A 21,024-nucleotide genomic window follows, 5' to 3' on the forward strand; every position below is an offset into this window, starting at 1 on the left:
CTAGCTTGTGAGAAAGGGCATGTGTTACTTGGGAACTCAAGGAAAGAGCCCCAGTCTGCCCTTATGCATGCAGCTAGAAGAAACCCGTTTATGATAAACTATTCTGGAGCTGTAACTAAGTATCCTTGCCCACTGTGATTAATATTAACTTGCCTCCTTGTACTTTCTTCAGGATTGGTAAACCTTACGTAGAAACACTGGTGCTTTTGCATTACACCCTTCAATGTAATGATTATCATTATAATTATGACTTACAGGAGGGACAGAGGTTAAATTACTTAAATCCATGGATATTTGATGACAAAAGAGGGTTAAGTGTCACTGTGTCCTAATTCACCATTCGCAGCATCAGCCCCCCTTCCTCCCAAACTTGGTTTGCACTGTGAAGAATTATTTTCTTATGTGCAGACTGATTTCTATTTTTAACTAAATAAAATTCCAATTTCCAATTGCGTAATTTCAGTACTTATTACACTAAGAATGTTCTGTTTAATTTAATCAAGATTTAAAAGCTTGGTGAAGCATAGGGCCAAAACTGCTAGCTGCAGGGACTTAAACTGTCAGATCTAACTATAGTGCTACTAATGACAGGGTTTTCAAGTACTTACTGCCTATGGACCTTCACCATGATTCTTCTGAGCCATTAAATATATATATATATTACATATAAGTCTGAGGAGCCTTAATCTGAGCATCCAAGTCATTTTACACTTCTTTTGTTTTCGTAAAAATGGAGTGAAAATCCAATGGATGGCACATTTTTATTCAGAAAAAAATATATAATGGATTTGCATTCCATCATTTAGATGGAAAAGTGCACCCCCTAGGAAAAAACAGAGCTATCATTTCATTTCAAGCAGTTCTGTAATGTCATAAATGGAATTGAGAGCTGAAACTGTAATCTATCTAGCAATCCTGAAATTTTGAAAACTCTGCCTTCACCTAAACATGACACTTTCCTGGATAATACACTGTTGTTTTTGATGGGTGGTGTTACTTGCTTCAATCTCAAATGGCTGCTGTAGAAAGCTGACTGCTAACAATAATAAATGCTGGGTCAAGAAATTCTATGTTGTTGTGTCCTGGTGAAAAGTCACTGAACTGGATTCCATCTCTTGGTCCTCTAACAGGATTTTAAAATATTCAAAACGATTTCCTACCCGCTATTGAAGAGTTAAATAATTTTGAAGGCTCAACCTAGGTTATCAGCTGGTGTGAACAATGGGAATGCACTAACTGTTGGTTTACAGCAAGCTGATTGGAAGTTGTGCAAAATGTCATATTTACTCAAGTTTTCCTTGCCAAGACTGTTAACTGCTAAATTCAAATAAGCATTGTATTATATTTGGTAAAGTACTTAATTCGTGTCTAACTGAACACAAATCTCTTCAACGTATTACCAAATCATATAAATTAAGTTAGAGACGGAATATTTGATCTTGCTTTGTCATTTCATAGAATCATAGAATGGCTTAGTTTGGAAGGAATTAAAAAGCGCTCTGCCGTGGGCTGGTTGCTGCACAAGAGGTCACCCCAGAGCCTTCTCTTCTCCAGGCTGAACAAGCCCAGCTCCCTCAATCCTTCCCCCCAGGAGAGATGCTCCAGCCCTTTGATCATCCTTGTGGCTTGCCTCTGGGCCTGCTGCGACAGCTCCGCATCCTTCTTGCGCTGGGGGCCCCATGCCTGGACGCAGTACTCCAGATTTGTTCTCAGCAGGGCAGAGCAGAGGGGACAGTCCCCTCCCCCCCTGCTGCCACCCCTCCTCTGGTGCAGCGCGGGGCACTGGTGGTCTTCCGGCCTGCAAGCGCACGCTGCTGGCACACGTGCAGCTTCCTGCCCATGCGGTCCCTCACGTGTTACTCCGCAGGGCTGCTCTTAATGAGTTCCCTTCCCAGTCTACGCGCGTACCTGGGATTGCCCTCACACAAGCGCAACTCCCTGCTTTTGTTTGCGTGCTTGCATGTTCTGGAGAGGAAGTATCTTGAAAAAGAAACAAGCAAAAAAAATCAGTGATGCCATCTTCTGAAGACACAAAGATCACAGTGTAACAGATCTTACTACAAGAAGCTGTTCTGCACAGTACTGTTCGCTAATGAGTTGCAGCGTTCTGAGCGGCACAGCTGACAGCGCCGTCTCCCAGGCCCCCGCACGCTGCCTGCCGGCGCCCTGCAGCCCCCCCGGCCCGGAAAGTCCCGCCCGCTGCTAACATGGCTGCCACTGCGGCCGTGAAGGTAAGTGCGCCCGGGCGCCGCGGCGTGATGGAAGGGATGCGGTGCGGCTGCCCGCTTCTGCCCTCCCCGCCTAGCGCAGTCCCCTGAGCTGCTGGTGAGAGCTGGGGGGGCCGCGTGGGACGGGCCCTGCGCCGGCCACGCCGCTGCCGGCTTGGCGCCGAGCCCGGGCTCGCTCTTTCTGTCCCTCTCTCGCTCCATTCTCGCTTCCCTTCCGTCCCGCTCCGGCGGCGGGGCCCGAGGCGCTGCGGGACTTCGGGATGACGATCTGGGCTTGGTTTTGCTTTGCTTTGCTTTTTGAAACGAATGGTAGTCCAGCAGCAGGCCCACGGATTGCTGCGCCTTGCTGGATTCCTGGCTTGGCTGTGGCGTGTCTGATTTGATAGTGAAAGTGACTGGAGCACATGGCGAAGTTCCAACATGGTGCTCAAATCCTGAAGTTGCAGTCAAAGTGAGGCACAAGAAATCACAGCAGGGCCAGTCTGTGCTGTGCTGTTTAAAAATTGCTTGAGAAGTTCAAGGCCTGCAGCAGACGAGGAGGCTGGCGAGGCTGAATGCTTTAATTTGTATTTTGACTGAAACACTAATCAGCTTTCTTGAGATCAAGCAGGTCCCCGTGTTCTCTGCTATCTTCTCCCTCTTCCCTTTATATCCAGGATAGGAGAGAAGGAAGCATGAACATCCACTGCCGTTTAGCTGTTAGAAAGACTTGTAACTGGTGGTGACCACACTTTCATTAGTGCTTAAAGCCATCGCTACCTGAGCAAGTACCACGTTGCCAATTTTCTGCCTGCTGCTGGAATCTGTGGGAGGAATCTCACCACGCAGCAGGTGATGGGAAACATACACTTACGTGTGTTCTTAAGGACTTCATGTGAGACCCCACCTTGAGTACTGCGTGCAGGCCTGGGGCCCCCAGTACAAGAAAGACACAGAGCTCTTGGAATGAGTTCAGAGGAGACCACCAAGATGATCAGAGGGCTGGAGCACCTCTCCTATGAAGAAAGGTTGAGGGAACTGGGCTTGTTTAGCCTGGACAAAGAGAAGGCTCTGGGGAGACCTCATTGTGGCCTTCCAGTACCTAAAGAGGGCCTACAGGAAGGAGGGACTCTTCGTTGGAGAGTGTAGTGACAGAATAAAGGGTAATGGTTTTAAACTAAACAAGAGTAAATTTAGATTCAATGTTAGGAAGAAGATTGTTTACTCAGAGGGTGGTGAGTCACTGGAACAGGTTGCTCCGAGAAGTGGCGGTTGCACAGTCCCTGGAGGTGTTCAAAGCCAGGTTGGAATGGAGCCTGGACAGCTTATTCTGGTGTGGGGCAACTAGCCCACGGCAAATTGATATTTATATCATGTAGCTGCAGCTCATATCTCTAGCGTGTACTGTTTTATTCTATCCCAACACCTTTTTCTTTTCCAGACATAAAAATTTAGGTAGATAAGCATTCCCTTTTGAATATTCTTATATCATCGGGCACTAATAAAGCAAGTAAGTGTAATACCCAGATAAAACAAGCTATGTTACTGAAGGAAATTTTATTTTTCTAGAATCAAGAAGAGAAAGCTACCATTTTGATCCTGACTTGTTAAAATAATAATTAGTTACTGAATATATGCCTAGGTATTGTTAAAAATGATCTTTTCTCAATTTTGAGTTTTGTGACTGCTCTGTTGCACACCTTTTATATCATTCTTAAGGCAAATGATTATTCATCATAATGTTTATATAGATTTCAGGATTTTCAAGAGCAAAATAAGTGTAACATTTAGATTAAATGTTTGTGATATATGAGCAGTGCGAGAAACATCCAATACTACGCAGACAGTGATCAATTCTTCACTAATGCTTGAGTATGTTTAGAGTTTGTTTAGAGTTGGGGTTTGTGGATTTTTACTAGTATTTTCTGCTGTCCTTCTCCTCGCAGTCCACAAGGGGGTAGCAAAAGACAACGGGAGATGTTGGAGCTGCTTTGGCATATTGGCTTTCACACTGACTGCTGTGGTCAGCTTCCTGAAGGTAGTGTTTTTGACATGTAAAGAAGACCACGCAGTCTCTGTTGAAATTAAACACTTCATGAATAGAATAGGCTAGAACAGAACAGTTGAGCTGGAAGGGACCTATGAAGATCACAAAGCCCAGCTATCTGACCACCTCCAGTCTAACCAAAAATTAAAGCATATTGGTGATGGCATTGTCTGAATGCCTCTGGAACACTGACAGACACTGGGCATCAGCCGCTTCTCTGGGAAGCCTATTCCAGCATTAGATGGTAAATACAAAGGTGAAAAACAAAGGGAAAAGGAGATGTACAGGCAGTGGAAGCAGGGACACATGGCCTGGGAATAATGCAGGGATGCTGTCTGGACATGAAAAGATGGGATTGGTAAAGCCAAGACATGGATGGAACTCAACTTGGCAAGGGATGTAAAAAATAACAGGAAGATATTCTGCAGGTACACTGATTAGAAGAGACAGACCAACGAGAGTGTACCCTCTGACAAATAAGAAGGGAGAACTGGCAAACAGACATGGAGAAAGCTGAAGCACTCAACATATTCTTTGCCTCACTCTTCACTGGCAGTCAGGATTCCCATGCTTCTCACATCCCTTAACCTGTAGGCGTGGGTCAGGGAATGACAAATTTTAAAAGCAGATCAAGACAGACTTTAGACTCATGAGGCTGAATGTGTACAGGTCTAGGGAGCCAAACAGTATGCAACCTGGGGTCCTGAAGGAGCTGTCTTACGCTGTTGCCAAGCCACTCTCTGTCGCATTTAAAAAGCCAAGGCCATCAGGTGAAGTCCCTGGTGACTGGAAAAAGGGAAACATTGCTTCCAATTTCAAGGAAGAGAGAAAGAAAGACCAAGGGAACTGTAAGCCTGAGAGCCTCCCCTCTGTGCCGGGGAAGATCATGGAGCAGGTCCTCCTGGATGATGTATTAAGGAACATGCAATATGAAGAGGTGACCCAAAACAGCCAGCATGGCTTCATCAAAGGCAGATCATGCCTGACCAGTCTGGTGGCTTTCTATAATGGAGTGGTGGCATTGGTGGACAAAGGAGGGGCAACTGATGTTGTCTGCCTGGAGTTGCACAAGGCTTTTGACATAGTCCAACATCACTTCCTTATCTCTAAATTGGAGAGGTATAGATTTGAAGGCTGAACTATTTGGCGGATAAAGAATTGGTTGGATAGTCAGAGGGGTTGAAGTCAACAGATCTATGTCCAGGCGAAGGACAGTGACAAGTAGTGTTCCACAAGGATCAGTCTTAGGACTAGTGTTATTCAGCATCTTTATCAGTGATCCAGACAGTGGAATTGAGTGCATCCTCAGCACGTTTTCAGATGACACTAATACGAGTGATGCAGTTGATACAAGAGAAGGAAGGGATGCCATCGAGAGAGACCTGGACATGCTTGAAAATTGGGCCTATGAGAACCTAAGGAAGTTCAACAAGGCTAAGTATAAGGTGTTGCATTGGAGTCAGGGCAATCCCAGATATGCATACAAACTGGGAGCTCTCATGGAGAGCAGCACTGTGGAGAAAGACTTCAGGGTTCTGGTAAATACAAAGCTGGAAATGAGGCAGCAGTGCGCGCATGGAGCCCAGAAGGCCAACAGTATCCTGGGGTGCATCAAAACGGGTGGCCAGCAGGTCGAGGGAGGTGGTTGTTCCCCTCTATACTGCCCTTGTGGCTCATTTCACACTTACTCAGTATAAATTGTATCAAAACACAACACTGTACTTCCAGCCTGATTGCCCAAGGACGTGAAATATATATGTTTTGAGTGGTCCTCTGCTAAACATTTTTTCATTCCATTGTCCTTTAAAACTGTCTTTTTTTTCATTAAAAACTGAGAGAAATATATTTACTTCAAAAGACTGAATTTGGAAAGTAGGAAGAACAAGAGTCTGTTTACGTTTCTACTTAAGGTTGAGCACTGAATAAAATCTGACCCCTGCATACAGAGGAGAGAATTTTTGATGCTGCTGTGGGCAAGTATTGGATGATTATTTTTGCGTTCTTACATCCCAGAAGAACTAATTGTGTCTGTGCAGAGAAGCCTAGCAGTGGTCTGAGCAGTTGACATTGTTAGCAGGTTCTTGTCATTTCAGATGTTACTGAGCTGTCATCCAAGGATGGACAGAAAGTTCTTACAGAAGCAGGGTAGTTCTTAGGTCTTTGCTAATCAACACAAGAAACTTCTAATTTTTTAGAAAAAAAAATGTTCGTATAACAGTATATAATATTATCTAGTCTTTGGTATAGCAGTTATGTACTGGACTGCTCCTCCCTGTGGAAACAAGGTGCCTTTATTGTGTGATGCTTTATACAGGTATACCTGACTCATTCGAGACATTCCCAAAGAACACCTCTCATTTTCTTGTTGGAAAAAAAAACGATGAATTGGCACATCTTTCTACATTTTTAATAGCTTTTTAAATTTGATATCTTTAAAGAAGAGAATCATATTGTGTGAAATTGTCAAGTTAAATACATTCGTTTAAATCCTGTTGTTGTAAATTTATTTTCTGGGAAACTGCATAGTCTAGCCCCATCTCAAGCAGAAAATATGATTTGTGGCTCCCCAGGCAGTTTTTGAGATACATTGTTAAATGGAGTATAATTTCAAGAAGGCTGATAATGTACTTTTCTTTCTAAGATTGGAATTATTGGTGGAACTGGCCTGGACGATCCAGATATCTTAGAAGAAAGAACAGAAAAATATGTTGATACTCCCTATGGCAAGGTCTGTATAACACGTTTTACTATTACAGAGACTTTTCTTCATTTTTAAAGGTGTTTTGTGTTTGAAGAATTGTTAGACCAGGCTCCTGTATTAAATGGATGTATAATGGATATGCTGTCACAGGACTGTTTCCTTTTAATGGCTATGTGCTGTTCTGTAAGAACAAGGTCTTAAAAAGATGGTGATGTGCAAAGGAGAATACACCTCTTCTCCTTTATATATTGGATTCATTTGCAAACTCAGTCCTGAATTTGCAGTCAAGAAGGATAAGCCTCTTTCATATTTGTGCTATTGTGTGGCCTTCAGTATATGTCAGATAGCTCCAGGAACCTTTCTAAATTGGAGAAAAATATCCTTTGAGGTATACGGACAGCCATTTTCCCTGTAAACACATAGTTATACTTCATAGACTTGATGTAGTGTTGTCCTTACAGTCTTGCTTACATTTGCATAATTTGAAAGAGATTGGAAAATGGTGCTTAGAAACTGCTCATGTGTCATGGTATTCATGGTCAGCTCTCCTTCAGATTGCTTCAGCCCTTTTTCTTAGCAAAAGGGAATGGAGGCTGTGTATGTCACTGTGTACACATTGCCCAGTGTGTTGTGAAAGTCACACAGGAACAGACAAGACAAAAGACAAGAAAGTATGGGCAGGGAACTAAGGAAGAGAGAGGTTCCAGTTGGCACAGGAGTTTTACAGAAAGAACTGGATCTCAGATTTTCTGTAATGTTGTAAGACCAGAGCTGCCTGAGTGCTTTAGAATTGCTCTCAGAATCTCCTACATAGAGGTGCATTAACTTGAGTGTTTAAATGCACTTTCCATCTTCATGGAGCACCTGGAGGATGTTAAGATGTGCAGGGCTTGGATCGCAAGCAGCATATGGTGCAGTGAGTGGGTTGAGTTGGTTCAGTTAAGATGAAGGAGAAGCAAACCTGACTAATACAATTGGTATCATTAGGTGAACTAATATTTGCTTGTTTTAGCATTGACAAAGGAGGAGCTACACAGCTTGCTGCTTTCATTTTAGAACAACAGAAAGAAGCAGCTGTAATTGCACAATGCAAAATTGAATATAACTTTTTTTTTTTTAAGTATACATAGAAAAGTTTTTAGAAGCCTGTTTTTTGTTCTTTTTTTCGTGAAGATGCATTGTCTTCTTCTTCATGATTGCTATTGATATAAAACCAAATTGGTTGTTTTCTGCCATAAAGATGCTTTTCCATAGAGCCTTGAAATCTAAGGAGAGGGAGACTGCCTGGAATTGTAAGAAGGACCTAATTTCGTAAACACTTCAGGTCTTCGCGGTCTTTTAACTGATGAGAATATTAAGATGCAACATGAAGTCTATATAGTTTAAGCAAAACTAGGAAGTAGTAAAATGAATGTCTAAATGCCAAAGGGAAAACAGACAGCATAGTTAAAAATGTATGTTCATTTCTTTCTACTCTGTGAAAATGTAAAGCGTACAATTCCGCTCTCCTTAAATGTTGTTGTTTAATTGTTACATTTCTTGGGAAGAACTTTAGAAGAAGGCTTGTTGCTGAAAACCTCTTTGTAAGTGATGTTCCTTGACACCCTGACATTTGAGAATGGCAAAATATATGTTGTTTTTTTTTTTAATGCTACTTCTTTACTTTTAGAAACAGAATAATAGCATACATTTTGCTCACATAAATTCCTTGAACTGCCGTATGCTTTGATCGTCTTGAATCCTAAGAATCATTCTAAAACCAAGTGGAGTTTTTTTTATCTCCTGAAATCTGGAAAAGTTCCTGAAAAAGGAAAATAATACAAGAATTTTTGCAGTTTCTCTGTATCAGCATTGATCCTCCCCTGATCTTTCAAGTTACGTTAGTAATATTAGTGGAAATGTAGTAAATTCATTTTATTTTAAAAAAAAAATTATTTCACCTGTATATTTCTGCCTTCTCTTCTCCTTTTTCTGCTTCCATCATTCCCACTGCATAAAAAATCGGGATGAAAATTCAGTATTTTGTGGAAAACACCTCAAAACCTTTTGGTATTTCATCTCTGGATATGGACAATCCTGTTCTGTTGGAAGATAGGAAAATGGCTTGCAGCAACATTCATCTTCCAGCAGAGTATTCTGAAGCTACTAATAAAATTTTGTCCAGAATATACTTTCAATTAGAATGTTCCACTTTCTGGATGATACCTCCCTTCGTGTTCTAGAATATTCTGTTAAGTGTTTTCCCCACCTTTTTTTCCTTATGGGTTTCTCTGGCAAACAAAGCGGGTTCCTTTTCATTCTGCACAAGCGCTCTGTGTGCTTGCAGCAGGAAACCAGGTCATGTGTTGTAACACTAATGCTCCTCTCCTGCCTCCCCAAAAGTACATGAGTCACTAGTTTGATAAAATTGTGATTGCAGGCTTGGGGAATCTGTGAGATACTTTTTCCCTTTCAGGTTTTTCTGTTTGTTTTCTGTTCCATATTGCTTCTGAGGTCAGGCCGAAGAACAGAATGAATTCTGTAAACACCACAAACATATTTATGTTGTAGTCAGAGGAGATTTGTTTAAATTGTTTGTTACTGTCATAAGTTAGGGTTAACTGCACAGGGTTCCTTCCTTTTCAGTTTTGAGACACTGAGTAATAGATGCACGACTCGGATTTTATGGAAGGGGGAAGTAGTTTAATAGAATTCAAATAGGTGTGTGAATTATTAATATTTGAAATCTTTGAAAACGGACAGGATTTCCTTGCGAGTTAAGCGCAGCGCCGTAGTACTTGTCAGCAGGGCACTGCGGCCTCGCCATGCCCCGCGCCGGGCCGCTTTGGGGGCGGGGCCGCCGCCATGATGGCTCGGCTGTAGCGGGCGCGGGCCGCGGGTGGGATGTGGCTGTGTTAGAGCTTTGGTTCCTTTGTTCCTTTGGAACTTTTTTTATTTTACCAGCATTTCAGAGATCTTAAGGACAGCTGACGTAGTGGCGCAGAGGTTTAGCACTGCAAGAGCTTGCGGGAGAAAAGGAGCAGAGCTGAAGAACTCATTAGCTCACTAAGTAGTTACCAGAGAAATTTCTGTGTCTTTCACATCCTTGTAACTTTACATATGCTTATTTATCCTTATTTCCTTTATCTTACTGACCCAGAGTGCAGTATTTGGAAACACCTTTCTTAATATCAGCTCATAATTTAGCGCTGTGTTCTTTGTTCCAGATCATTTTTTCCGTCATGTATTCTGCCATGACCTAGATTGCTTTCTTATTACCTCTCCCAGCAAATCTTCTTCTGGGCTTCTTCCACAAAACAATCCCAAACAAATAAAATTCCAGCCACAAATCGTTGTGATCCATCACTGCTATGGAATGTTGGAGGAGCAAAATGCTGTAGCAAGTAGACAGTAAGCCCTTCTCCCTGTGTGGAAATTATAATCCTGTAGCCATGTCTGGTTCATAAGAGTATGCATAAAGTAAAGTAAACGGGTTAAACATTTAAAAGTCAACAGCTTAATATTAAATGGAGACTTCTTAAACTGGAGGCTTAAACTGGAGACTTGATACACTTCAATTCTGAAGACAACTTCTCTGATACGTTCTCTTCATTAAAAAAATGTGGTAAGTCTGTGTCTGGTAGAATTTAAACTTAGGTTATTCGGTAAATACTTTGAAGAGGTTCCACATTAAAATGACCAAAAAAACTTGTGCAATAGGAAATAGAAGGTGTTATTGTTATTAGAAATAAAGATCTCTAAAGTGCAGTTATAAAGGACTTACATTTTTTTAATTCTAAATCTCTTCATATTTTCATATGTTTAATAGAATTAACAACTATAAATGAGAACTGAAATCTTATAGCTAGCGCTAAAATATAAAAAATATATGAAGTACCAGGCAACAGACATTTCTAAATGTGAATGTGTGAATTCTTGAGATACTTGTAAGCTTGATTTCAGTAAATAATTTACAGTGTTGTTAATAACTATTTCAGCTTTAAATCCCAGGAAGAAGAGACTGGCACAGAGTGGCTTCCAGCACCTTTACATTTTCTTATAAACTGAAATAAGAAAAGTAAAATGGATGCAGTTCTGACTTGAGTGGGAGGAGCAACACATCCAACTGCACCAGTGTTCAGAAGCATCTAACTGAAGAGAGTCTTTACATTTTTTTCAACATAAAGTTTTGAAGATGGGAAGCTAGAAGGATTGTGCATTTCAGATCGCTGAAGTGTATAACCCAGTAGGAGAATACAGCCCACAAAGCAGTTTATTTGGCAGCTGCTGGCTTAGGGTCACCCAATGTAGGGCACGTGTTCCAGCTGGGCAGCTACAAAAAAATGCTTAAGCTTCCTGGCTAGTCAGGAGGAATGCATGTTGTCCTACTGCTGTGAGAGGAGAGTATGTGCTAGGCTGAGCAAATGCAACCCTGCTTCTTTGGATAGTTTTGTCAGACACTTTCAAATGATGTGGAAGAGAGATTTTATGGGAAGCATGGGCAGGAGAAGGGTGAGGTAGAGGAGTCTGGAACATTAGAATGAGCTAGGAGTTGATGACTGAAAGGGTCAGAGAAATGAATGAGAATTGATAGGGGAAGGGACAGGTTAATAGTGATTCTTGTTGGGACTGGGGTTTCTGTAGGGAATGACTTCTTAGCAAAAAGAAACATAAGTTTATAGGAGAGAGTGAGATGTACTAACTGATGTAAAGGCCACATGCTCATTATTCTTTTTTACGATCATTGTGCTCTGTTTGAAATACTGTGCCAAAGTATTTGAAAGTATTAATGTTTCAGAGTACTGTTTAAAACCCCATAAGGGGTTGTAATTGTTGGTGTGAATACAGAAAACCTGTGATGATCCTTTTGATGCCAAGTGTGATCTTCCGATTCTAAACTCTTGTTAATAAATCTGCCACATCAAATCACAGACTTACTGTGATCTGAAGACAATGTAAGACTACAGTGGTATTTCCTTTCTGTAACTAGTATTTCCTTTCATAAGCATCCTGCTTATTTTTCCACAGCAGTAAAGGTTTCTAATGTGGTTGGCAGACAGTAACTCATTCTTTTTTGCTTGTTTTGTAGCCATCGGATGCTTTGATACTGGGAAAGATAAAAAATGTGGACTGTGTGCTGTTGGCAAGGTAAATGAGCATTTTAAGGAATACTATGCCTTGAAGTTTACTGACATGTTTTTTTTCCTTTTATATTAGGTGAACTAAATTTGAACTAAATAGGTGAACTATTCTGACCCATCTTGCTCTCTGTGGTTGCTCGCAAATCCAATCAGAAGTCTGGATTTATCATGGATAGATTTAGTGCTGTAGGGACTGAGAAAATTAACAATACTATCTACACCTGGGAAGAAAAATCTCAGTAATCTGTATGCTCCCTGTGTTTGCAGATCTGCGAAACAGGAAAATTGTCTGTTTCCTGATGAACTGTACATTTGGTACCCTCATAAAGTCTTTCAAATCGCCACCTTTGAGTATTGAGTCCTCTGGCTGCTAATTTTATTTCTCAGAAGGCTGCATTCCATGTAGTTCACCCTTCCTGGGTCACCTCTATTCAGGAGATGCTGGAAGCATCCAGTGAATGCTCAGAAATTTTGGAGTGGCTAACATGGAAGTGTATGTATGGGACTACTGTGCTACTAGATTATATGTAAGAATGCTAATACAGCATTGGGACAGCATAGGCTGAGCCAGATTCTGCTAACAACGTCCCTCAACAGTCTCTGGCAAGTAAAGGTGACGAATCAGGTCCAGGACCTGTCCTTGGAGTCTAGGCAGGAATCCAGGGCAGGACACAGGGCCAGGACAGAGTTGGAGACAAGGATGAAGCATTCTCCAGAAAAGAGATCTGGAGACAAATGATAGCATGGGTCTGAAGGCCATCGAGGAGGCAGGGCTGAAGGCAGGCAGACCCGGGACACAGCTTGGGCACAGAGTGAAGGCCAGAGCCTGAGCCTGAAGGAGGGAGTGCACAGCTTATGGGCATGGTATGCCTGAGTGGAAGCCTGGGGTGAGGCTGGTCAGGGCAATTGTTGCCTGTTTCCATTCCAGTATTTTGCCCTTAAATGCTGACTGTTGCTATCTCTGCAACTACTGCCTTCTGTTTGCTCATATATTTTATTTCACCTGGGCAACATTTTTCATATTTTCTGAAATCAAATGCTAAGCCAAGGTCGCATAGTTGTACTGTATCGAAGTAGACCTCAGGCTACAGGTAGCTGAACCTCTGGGCTGTGGGTTACATCCTTACTGGGTTTAATGAACATTCACATGTGAGTCCCTGAAGTTTGTTTTTGGGACCAAGGTAGCTGCACCTTTGTTTTCTGTTTTGGAGGGGAAAAAAAAAAAGTTGTGAACTTCAGATTTGAAAAAAAAAAAAAAACACACATATAATAAATAAGAGTATGGTTAAAACACCTATAATACTACTCAGTAAGTCTACACACTTGGTAGCTTTTCAGAAATGCTAATGACAATGTAGGAATCCTGCCTGACAGTTCTTGGTGATGCCATGTATAGCTCACAGTTCCCAGCTGATCGAGTTTTTAAAACCTTTGGCTCTCTGTGAAGGAGCTAATTGTGAAATTAAGTTCCTTCTTTCCTCTTACATGGTTGGGAGTATCTTTCAAATGTGTTTAATAATTATGGGACTACGGTACCATTACTGTTGTAATGACAGCAATAAAATGAAAGCTTGTGCTTGTAAGACTAAGTATTTTCTGTCCTGGTAAAAAAAAAATGCAACAACACAAAGTCATTCTTTTAATTTATGAAAGCTGTCAGATCATTTTAAGAGCCAAGAGGTAAGTCTGATGGTCTTAGTGTTTTCTTTGGGAAGGTAACATTAAAACTGTGTGATTTCTGCTTTTAATTTCCTGTGATGTGCCACTCTTCTGGGCAGGAGAATACCAACACTGCTTATTGGCAGAAAATCTCTAGAGCTGCATACAAATCTTAGAGATCTGTTCTCGTAAATGGAATATTTAGTATTGCTATGAAAATGGCTTACAAAATTCAGTGAAAGTGCCTTTTATACTCTTGAAGTTGCTGAAGTGTATTTGGATTGTAGTTTAAAGACTTTTTCTTTAAAATGAACTTCAACTTAAAAAAGGCAAACAAACTGCAACACTGCCTTGTGAATCAGATACTGAGAAAATTTTAATACAATCATGAAAAAAGCTGTGGTGCAAGTTGCTAATATGATCAGTTCCATCTCTAATGTTGTTCAGAGAAATTACATTTCCTATAATTCTGTTTACTTGAGGGAAGGAAAGCAATTTCATTCTGATTTCTTTTACTCTCTGACAATGCACTTCTTTGCAGACATGGAAGGCATCATACAATTATGCCATCAAATGTAAATTATCGTGCCAATATCTGGGCATTAAAAGAAGAGAACTGTTCGCACATTCTAGTGACTACTGCCTGTGGTTCATTACGAGAAGAAATACAGCCTGGGGATCTTGTCATAATTGACCAGTTCATTGATAGGTGAGTAATAGCTGTTTTTAATTATGTTCTTAGTTGTGTTAAGCTTTTATAGGATGAGATGATAACCTCAGTTCTTGTGGCATAAAGGGAGACTGATACAAGAAGACACAACAGGAAACAGGAATGTGTGTCCAACTCTTAACAGGTACAGGATAAATACCGGGCTCTGAAGAATGGTCTCATATGAAGCAAAGTGTTGCTCCTTATGAAGAGTCTTCTGAAGAAGAGTTCTCTTGTTCTCACATGTGGGAGAGGAACATGGTTAAGAGCAGAAGCCATTACAAATTTCAGGAAGGATCTGAAATGGAGAGGTGTAAAAAAAGAACTCAGTACAGTAGGAGCCTGGTAGGAAAAAACATGCAGTAATAATGAGGCTTTGTAGAGGAGAGATCAAAAACAGCGCTGTGATAGAAGAGGGAGTGTGCTTTCAAAATAAGGAGAGATAGTAACATTTTTTATTTTTGAAGAATCATAGGGTAGTAGATTTTTTTTCTAAAGTTTGTGTACTTCCCCACTTTGATTATCCTGTTTTGAAAAATCCAAACAGGAAAAAAGTAATATTTAAAGATCACTGTCTACACTAAATAATCCAGACATAGGGTTGCACATTTTAACAAGTTTAGTATAAGTACTTAGAGTTGTACTATATATAAAAGTCTTGTCTGTGTGTAACATCTAATTTTAAGTGTTTGGAGTGGGTTTCTAGGCTTCTTTGTGCTTATGTGTGCTGCTGGCAATATTTCTGCCATTTTCTGCAGTGCAGGGATGTTCAAGTTCTGGTTTACTGATACTTTTGTGTAACTGCTTTTTTTTTGTAAAAGGGCATATTTTAAGTACAGTGTATCTAAATGACTAAGTACCCTGCAGTAGCAAGCTCCATATAAACTGCTTCCTGTTATACTGAAGTTGATTTGTGAGTGGAAAGTGGCTGTATTACTGACAGTGGTCTTATTTTTCTTTTTAATGACACTGAAAGTATCTGACCATTTTGCCTATACAGAATAAATTATATTTATTCTTATTCTGCCAATAGCACTTGGAGATGAGCACTTTTGCTTCAATATCAGCTTGGTTACATTTGGATTTTTAAGAAAATGTCTCTTTCAAGAAAAAAAAAAAAAGAATAAATCAGTATAGTTATGGGATGTGAAGAAGAGTGAAAGGATGAAGATCATTTAGTTTGTGGCAAAGAAGGCTTAACTGTGTCCTGGGCTGCATTAGGCGAAGTATCACCAGCAGGTCAAGAGAGGTGATCCTTCCCCACTGCCTAGCACTGGTGAGGCCACTCCTGGAGTGCTGAGTCCAGTTCTGGAATCCCCTGTACTAGAAAGAAATGGAGTTACTGGAGACAAAGGGCTACAAAGATGTTTAAAGGATTGACATACCTCTTCTATGGAGAAAGGCAGAGGGAGCCTCTTCAGCCTAGAGAAGAGATTCAAGGGAGGATCTTACCAGTGTGTATAAATACCCAAAGGAAGGGTGCAAAAAGGATGAAGCCACACTGTTTTCTGTGGTACCCACTGACAGGACAAGAGGAAATGGCCACAGACTGGAGCACAAGAGGCTCCCTCTGAATGCCAAGAAGCACTTCTGTGCTGTGCCCATGTCAAAGCACTGGCAAAGGTTGCTCAGAGGAGGCAGGAAACTGGCGTGGCTCAGCAAGGAACTACTGATCAAACTGAAAGATACAGAAACGTACAGGCAGTAGAAGCTGGGATGGGTGACCCGTGAAGAATACAGGGATGTTGTCTGAGTGTGCAGAGTTGGGATCAGGAAAGCCAAGGTGCAAATGCAACTGAATATGGCAAAGGATGTGAAAAATAACAAGGAGGGATTCTTTAGATACATCTGTTATGAGACAGACAAAAGAGAGTATACCCTCTCTGATTAACACATTGGTGTACAACCTTTTGGCTTGCCTGAGCTGCGTTGAGTGAATAAGAACTGTCTTGAGCTGCATGTACATAAGTTGCTCTGAAACAAATGCCTCCTATTTATTTCCATGGAAACTACAATAGATTCAATGAGTATGATAACACTACTTGATAGAGCAAATTCTCAGCTACAAAACACTATTTTTCAACAGTCACACCCTTAGCTGTGCATTTTTGCCAGCAGTGAGCAAGAACCTGCATTCCACACTCATCAAAATCTGCACGGGTGAAGGTGATACCCTGTCACTGTCACCACTGCTAAAACGCACCACCCACCACCACACTGTGCCACAGTTTGGTCTCCATAAATGTTCAGCATGTGTCAATGAAGCAACACTTCAATGGAGCAGCCTACCTGGTTACAAATCTGTTCCGTTTACTACCAAATCAAGAATGTATCAAATAAAAAATCAACAACAAACAGAAACACAAAAAAACACCTGTGTACTAGCGTTGGGTTTTTATTTCGTTAAAAAAAAAAAAAAACAGATCTAAAGAGTGGAGGTGACTCACTGCTGCCACTGCACATCACCCACCCCTCACTGTGCTCACATGCACTGTTTGGTCTCCATAAATGTTCAGCAAGCGTCGATGAATGTCAGTTGGTGCTATTTTTTCTGCATGGAGGAATTTAATGACATACCTTTGCTTCATACATGTTTCTGTGTCAGACTTTTTGTCAGACCGCCTGTTTGCTGCCATCTGACACACGGCAACAACATGTAACAGGATACTGGTGGGAAGATTCCATCTCTGCTGCCATGCCACCAACATCTGCCTCTGATTCTGTGAGCCAATAATAAAATAGCAGGCATTACTTTTGGAGCAGCCCTCATAACATACATAATATAGATCATGTATATAAGTAACAAAACTTATTTTAGTCTTTAATATTATTTTATTAAAATAAAAAGAACAACAAAAATGTGGAACTCGTAGGGTGTTTAACCCTGTTTCTGTGTAACTAGCACATCAGGCTGGTTTGATGGCAGTGGCTGCAGTTCTTAGTGAGATCTCAAGGTGCTTGCCAGAGATTTCTGATGAATGTTTACTCCTCCTGCACTTCATCCTTGAAAATCGCTGTTCACAAATGTACGTACCGCCAAGAAGCGATGACATGAATAAGGTGTGACTGTGAAATGAGGAATGTTTTTCTCAAGTACACTAGGGCTTATAGAAGTAAAGAGACATGGTCAGATTTTTGAGTTGAATGTCATACAACAAATACAACAACGAATACAGGTAATGTATTTATGTCAATTGAAAATGGAGTTGCAAATATATAATAAAAATGATGACTTTTTTGGCAGTCTTGAAACCTAATCTAAAATTCTTTCATCGAAGTGGAAAGCAAGGCTGCATGTTTTTTGCTGTTCACGGGACTGTGTTCAGCTAGTGAATCAAAATGCATACCATTATTTGCTATCACTTGAGCTGGCAGTGCACTGTGCACTCCCAGTGCCTTGTTTCCAGCTCAGACAGCATTAATAGTGCACCAACGTTTGGCTGTTGCTGAGCGATGGGTGCGCTCCCGTGGCCAGACCAGGCTGCTGGGCAGGAAGAGCTGCAAATGGTGAGGTGCAGGAGCCAGGCTGCATTGCGAGCTGTGCTGGATTGCAGGTTGGACATGCCTGGATTAATGAGAAGGGACAGCTGACTTCCTCAGACATGGAGAAGGCTGAGGTACTTAACATGTTCTTTGCCTCAGTCTTCACTGTCAGTCAGGATTCCCATGCCTCTCTTATCCCTGAACTTTGGGGCAGGGATTTGGGGAGCAAAATCTCTCCCACTATAAAAGCAGATCATGTCCAAGACCACATTATATGGCTAAATGAGTACAAGTGTATGGGGCCAGACAAGTTGCATCCCAGGGTTCTGAAGGAGCTGGCTGATGTGGTTGCCAAGCCACTCTCCCTCATGTTTGAAAAGTTGTGGCTGTCAGGTGAAGTCCCCAGTGACTGGAAAAAGGGAAATGTCACTCCAGTTTTTAAGAAATAGGAACTACAAGCCAGTGAGCCTTGTATCTGTGCCTATGAAGATGTTGGAGTGGATCCTCCTGGAAAAGATGCTAAAGCACTTGAGAGATGAGGAGGTGATTTGGAAACAGCCAGCACATCTTCAACAAATCATGCCTGACCAGGCTGGTGGCCTTCTGTGATGAAGTGAAGGCATCAGTAGACAAAGGAGGGGCAGCTGATGTTGTCTGCCTGGACTTGTGCCATACCACATCCTTATCTCAATGTTGGGGAAATATGGATTTCAAGACTGGACAATTAAGTGGATAAAGAATTGGTTGAATGGTTGTCACCGGAGGGTGGTTGTCAATTGCTCTTTGCTCAGGTTGAGGTCAGTCACAAGCAGTGTCCCCTAGGGGTCTAGACCAACCTGGGACCAGTACTCTTCAATGTCTTTATTAATGACATAGGTGATTGATCTCAGCAAGTTTGCAGATGACACCAAGCCGAGTGGTGTCATTGACACAGCAGAAGGAAGGAATGCCGTTCAGAGGGACATAGACAGGCTTGAAAAGTGGGCCTACAAGAACCTAATGAGGTTCAACAAGGCCAAGTGCAAGGTGTTGCATTTGGTTGGGGTAATTCCAGATACATGTACAGTCTGGGAGAAGAACTCCTTGAGAGCAGCACTGTGGAGGACTTGGGGTACCTGGCAGACAAAAAGCTGGACATGAGCCAGCAGTGTGTGCTTGTAGCCTGGAAGGCCAACAGTATCTTGGGCTGCATCAACAGAGGCATGGCCAGCAGGGTAAGGGACATGACTGTTGCCCTTTATTCTGCCCGTGTGAGGCCCCCATCTGGAGTACTGCATCCAGGCATGGGGCTCCCAGCACAAGACGGATACAGAGCTGCTGGAGCATGTCCAGAGGAGGGCCACAAAGATGGTTCTCTCTCTCTTATGAAGAAGGGTTTAGGGAGTTGGGCTTGTTTAGCTTGGAGAAGAGAAGGCTCAGGGGAGACCTCATTGCAGCCTTCCAATACTTAAAAGGAGCCTATAAGCAGGAGGGGGACTGACTTTTTTTCACAGTCTGATTGTGATAGGACAAGGGAGAATAGCTTTACTAAAAGAGGGGAAAATAATTAGATGTCAGGAAGAAATTCTTTACTCAGAGGCTGACGAAACACTGGAATGGGCTGCCCAGAGAAACAGGCGGATGTCCTGTTCCTGGAGGTGTTCAAGGCCTGGATGGGACCCTGGGCAGCCAGAACATGTGATTGGCAACCCTGCCCGTGGCAGGGGAGTTGTAGGACAATGATCTTTAAGATCACTTTCAACCTAAACTATTCTATGATTCTGTGATCAAGATCCTGTAAACAAACTCTTTCAGCAGCCATAGAAAGCAAGTGCTGGTTAAAACTGCAAAAACATTGTTTTTTTTTATTGAAAGTTTTCTTTGCTTCTGTATAATGATTAACCCATGCCAGATGCTACACAGGAAAGAAGTCTGAGTCTAGATGGGAAGGAGGTAGTAAAGCTGTCATTAAAACTAGTGCCTTTTAGGTGCCTGGGGTGGTTTTTGTTTCTGGGCTCTAGTTCTTAACAGGGAGTGTTCCTGTCAGTATTCTCCTTTCAGGTGTGAAGCAGCAAGAAGAAACACTAAATAAGAGTGGAAGTAGAGAATTGAGCATAAAGCTGTAGTCAGGAGTGGTAATTTTTCCCACTTGGCAGTGCACATTCTGACTTTAATTACAGTATCTCATTGTATGGTGTTGTGTAGGATCTCTGTCTAGTTTAGGGCATAGATATGTTTGATTGGTAGTGGGTCAACATGGAAGAGGTGTAGTTGGAACTATGTAACATTTCCGAACTTAGGAGAGCTTAATCTTGCCAGTCGTAAGCACTCTTCCGAAGTGTGATTTCATAAATAGTGTCTCTGCATTTTTCATGCTTACCTAATAGTTTGTGCTTAAACATGGAAAGATATATTTTGTTCAATAGATTCCACAACATTTTCTTGGTGTTCTCCCCACTTCCGTAATACAGAAGTAACCACAGGTATGCAACTAGAGTTGTCTGCAAGAGTTTCTAAAAGGCCTTTGGCTCCTGTTAGTTTACTGTTTAGCGCTGTTACTCACCTAGCTAGATCAGACTCATATAGCTAGATTAGGGACCTTGTGGTAATTTCATTTGGGTGAGCTGCTAAGTTTTTTATTAAGAGTTAGGTGGTAACAACCTACTTAGATGACTCATATCAGAAGGAAGATTAAAAAAAATAGCTTAATGAAAGAAAGTCTGTAACAGTTGGCCAGCTTTTGTTTCAAGCAAGAGTTTGCAATTTTTGTGTCACATACACACTACCATTACTACAATATTGTTACACTCAGCAAAGCTGGCTCTGGAGAATTTCCTTTCCGTGGCACTGAAGAGGGAGAGCACACTGAAAGTCATTTTTGTACAGCAGATGGCAATGTGAATTTTCATTTTGTTCTTTAATTGCTTGCTGATAGTTAAGCACTACTGGAATAAAGGGGAACATGGTGAAGCCAGGGATAAAGGATTTTTTTGTGACAGATGGAAGTTGACTGGAATGTTCATGTTCCTGGGTAGGATTTTGTTTGCTAGCATGTGTGGTAGTCTGTATTGCAGTATTGTTTCTGAAAGTAAATTGAAATGAAGGAGCAAATGCCACCC

General features: G+C 41.6%; 1 protein-coding gene across 1 annotated transcript in view; it reads left to right on the forward strand.

Moving 5' to 3' along the window:
* The first annotated feature begins 1,863 nt into the window (after positions 1 to 1,863).
* Positions 1,864 to 21,024, forward strand: part of MTAP (methylthioadenosine phosphorylase) — a 38,068-nt gene continuing 18,907 nt past the window's right edge. The window contains exons 1-4 of the mRNA XM_021382805.1: positions 1,864 to 2,231; positions 6,896 to 6,982; positions 12,024 to 12,082; positions 14,276 to 14,443. Coding sequence (XP_021238480.1) covers positions 2,208 to 2,231; positions 6,896 to 6,982; positions 12,024 to 12,082; positions 14,276 to 14,443 — 338 coding nt within the window. The 5' untranslated portion in view covers positions 1,864 to 2,207. The remainder of the gene's footprint in view (positions 2,232 to 6,895; positions 6,983 to 12,023; positions 12,083 to 14,275; positions 14,444 to 21,024) is intronic.

Source organism: Numida meleagris, unplaced genomic scaffold (assembly GCF_002078875.1).
Source record: "Numida meleagris isolate 19003 breed g44 Domestic line unplaced genomic scaffold, NumMel1.0 unplaced_Scaffold294, whole genome shotgun sequence".
In the NCBI taxonomy this organism is placed as follows: Eukaryota; Metazoa; Chordata; class Aves; order Galliformes; family Numididae; genus Numida; species Numida meleagris.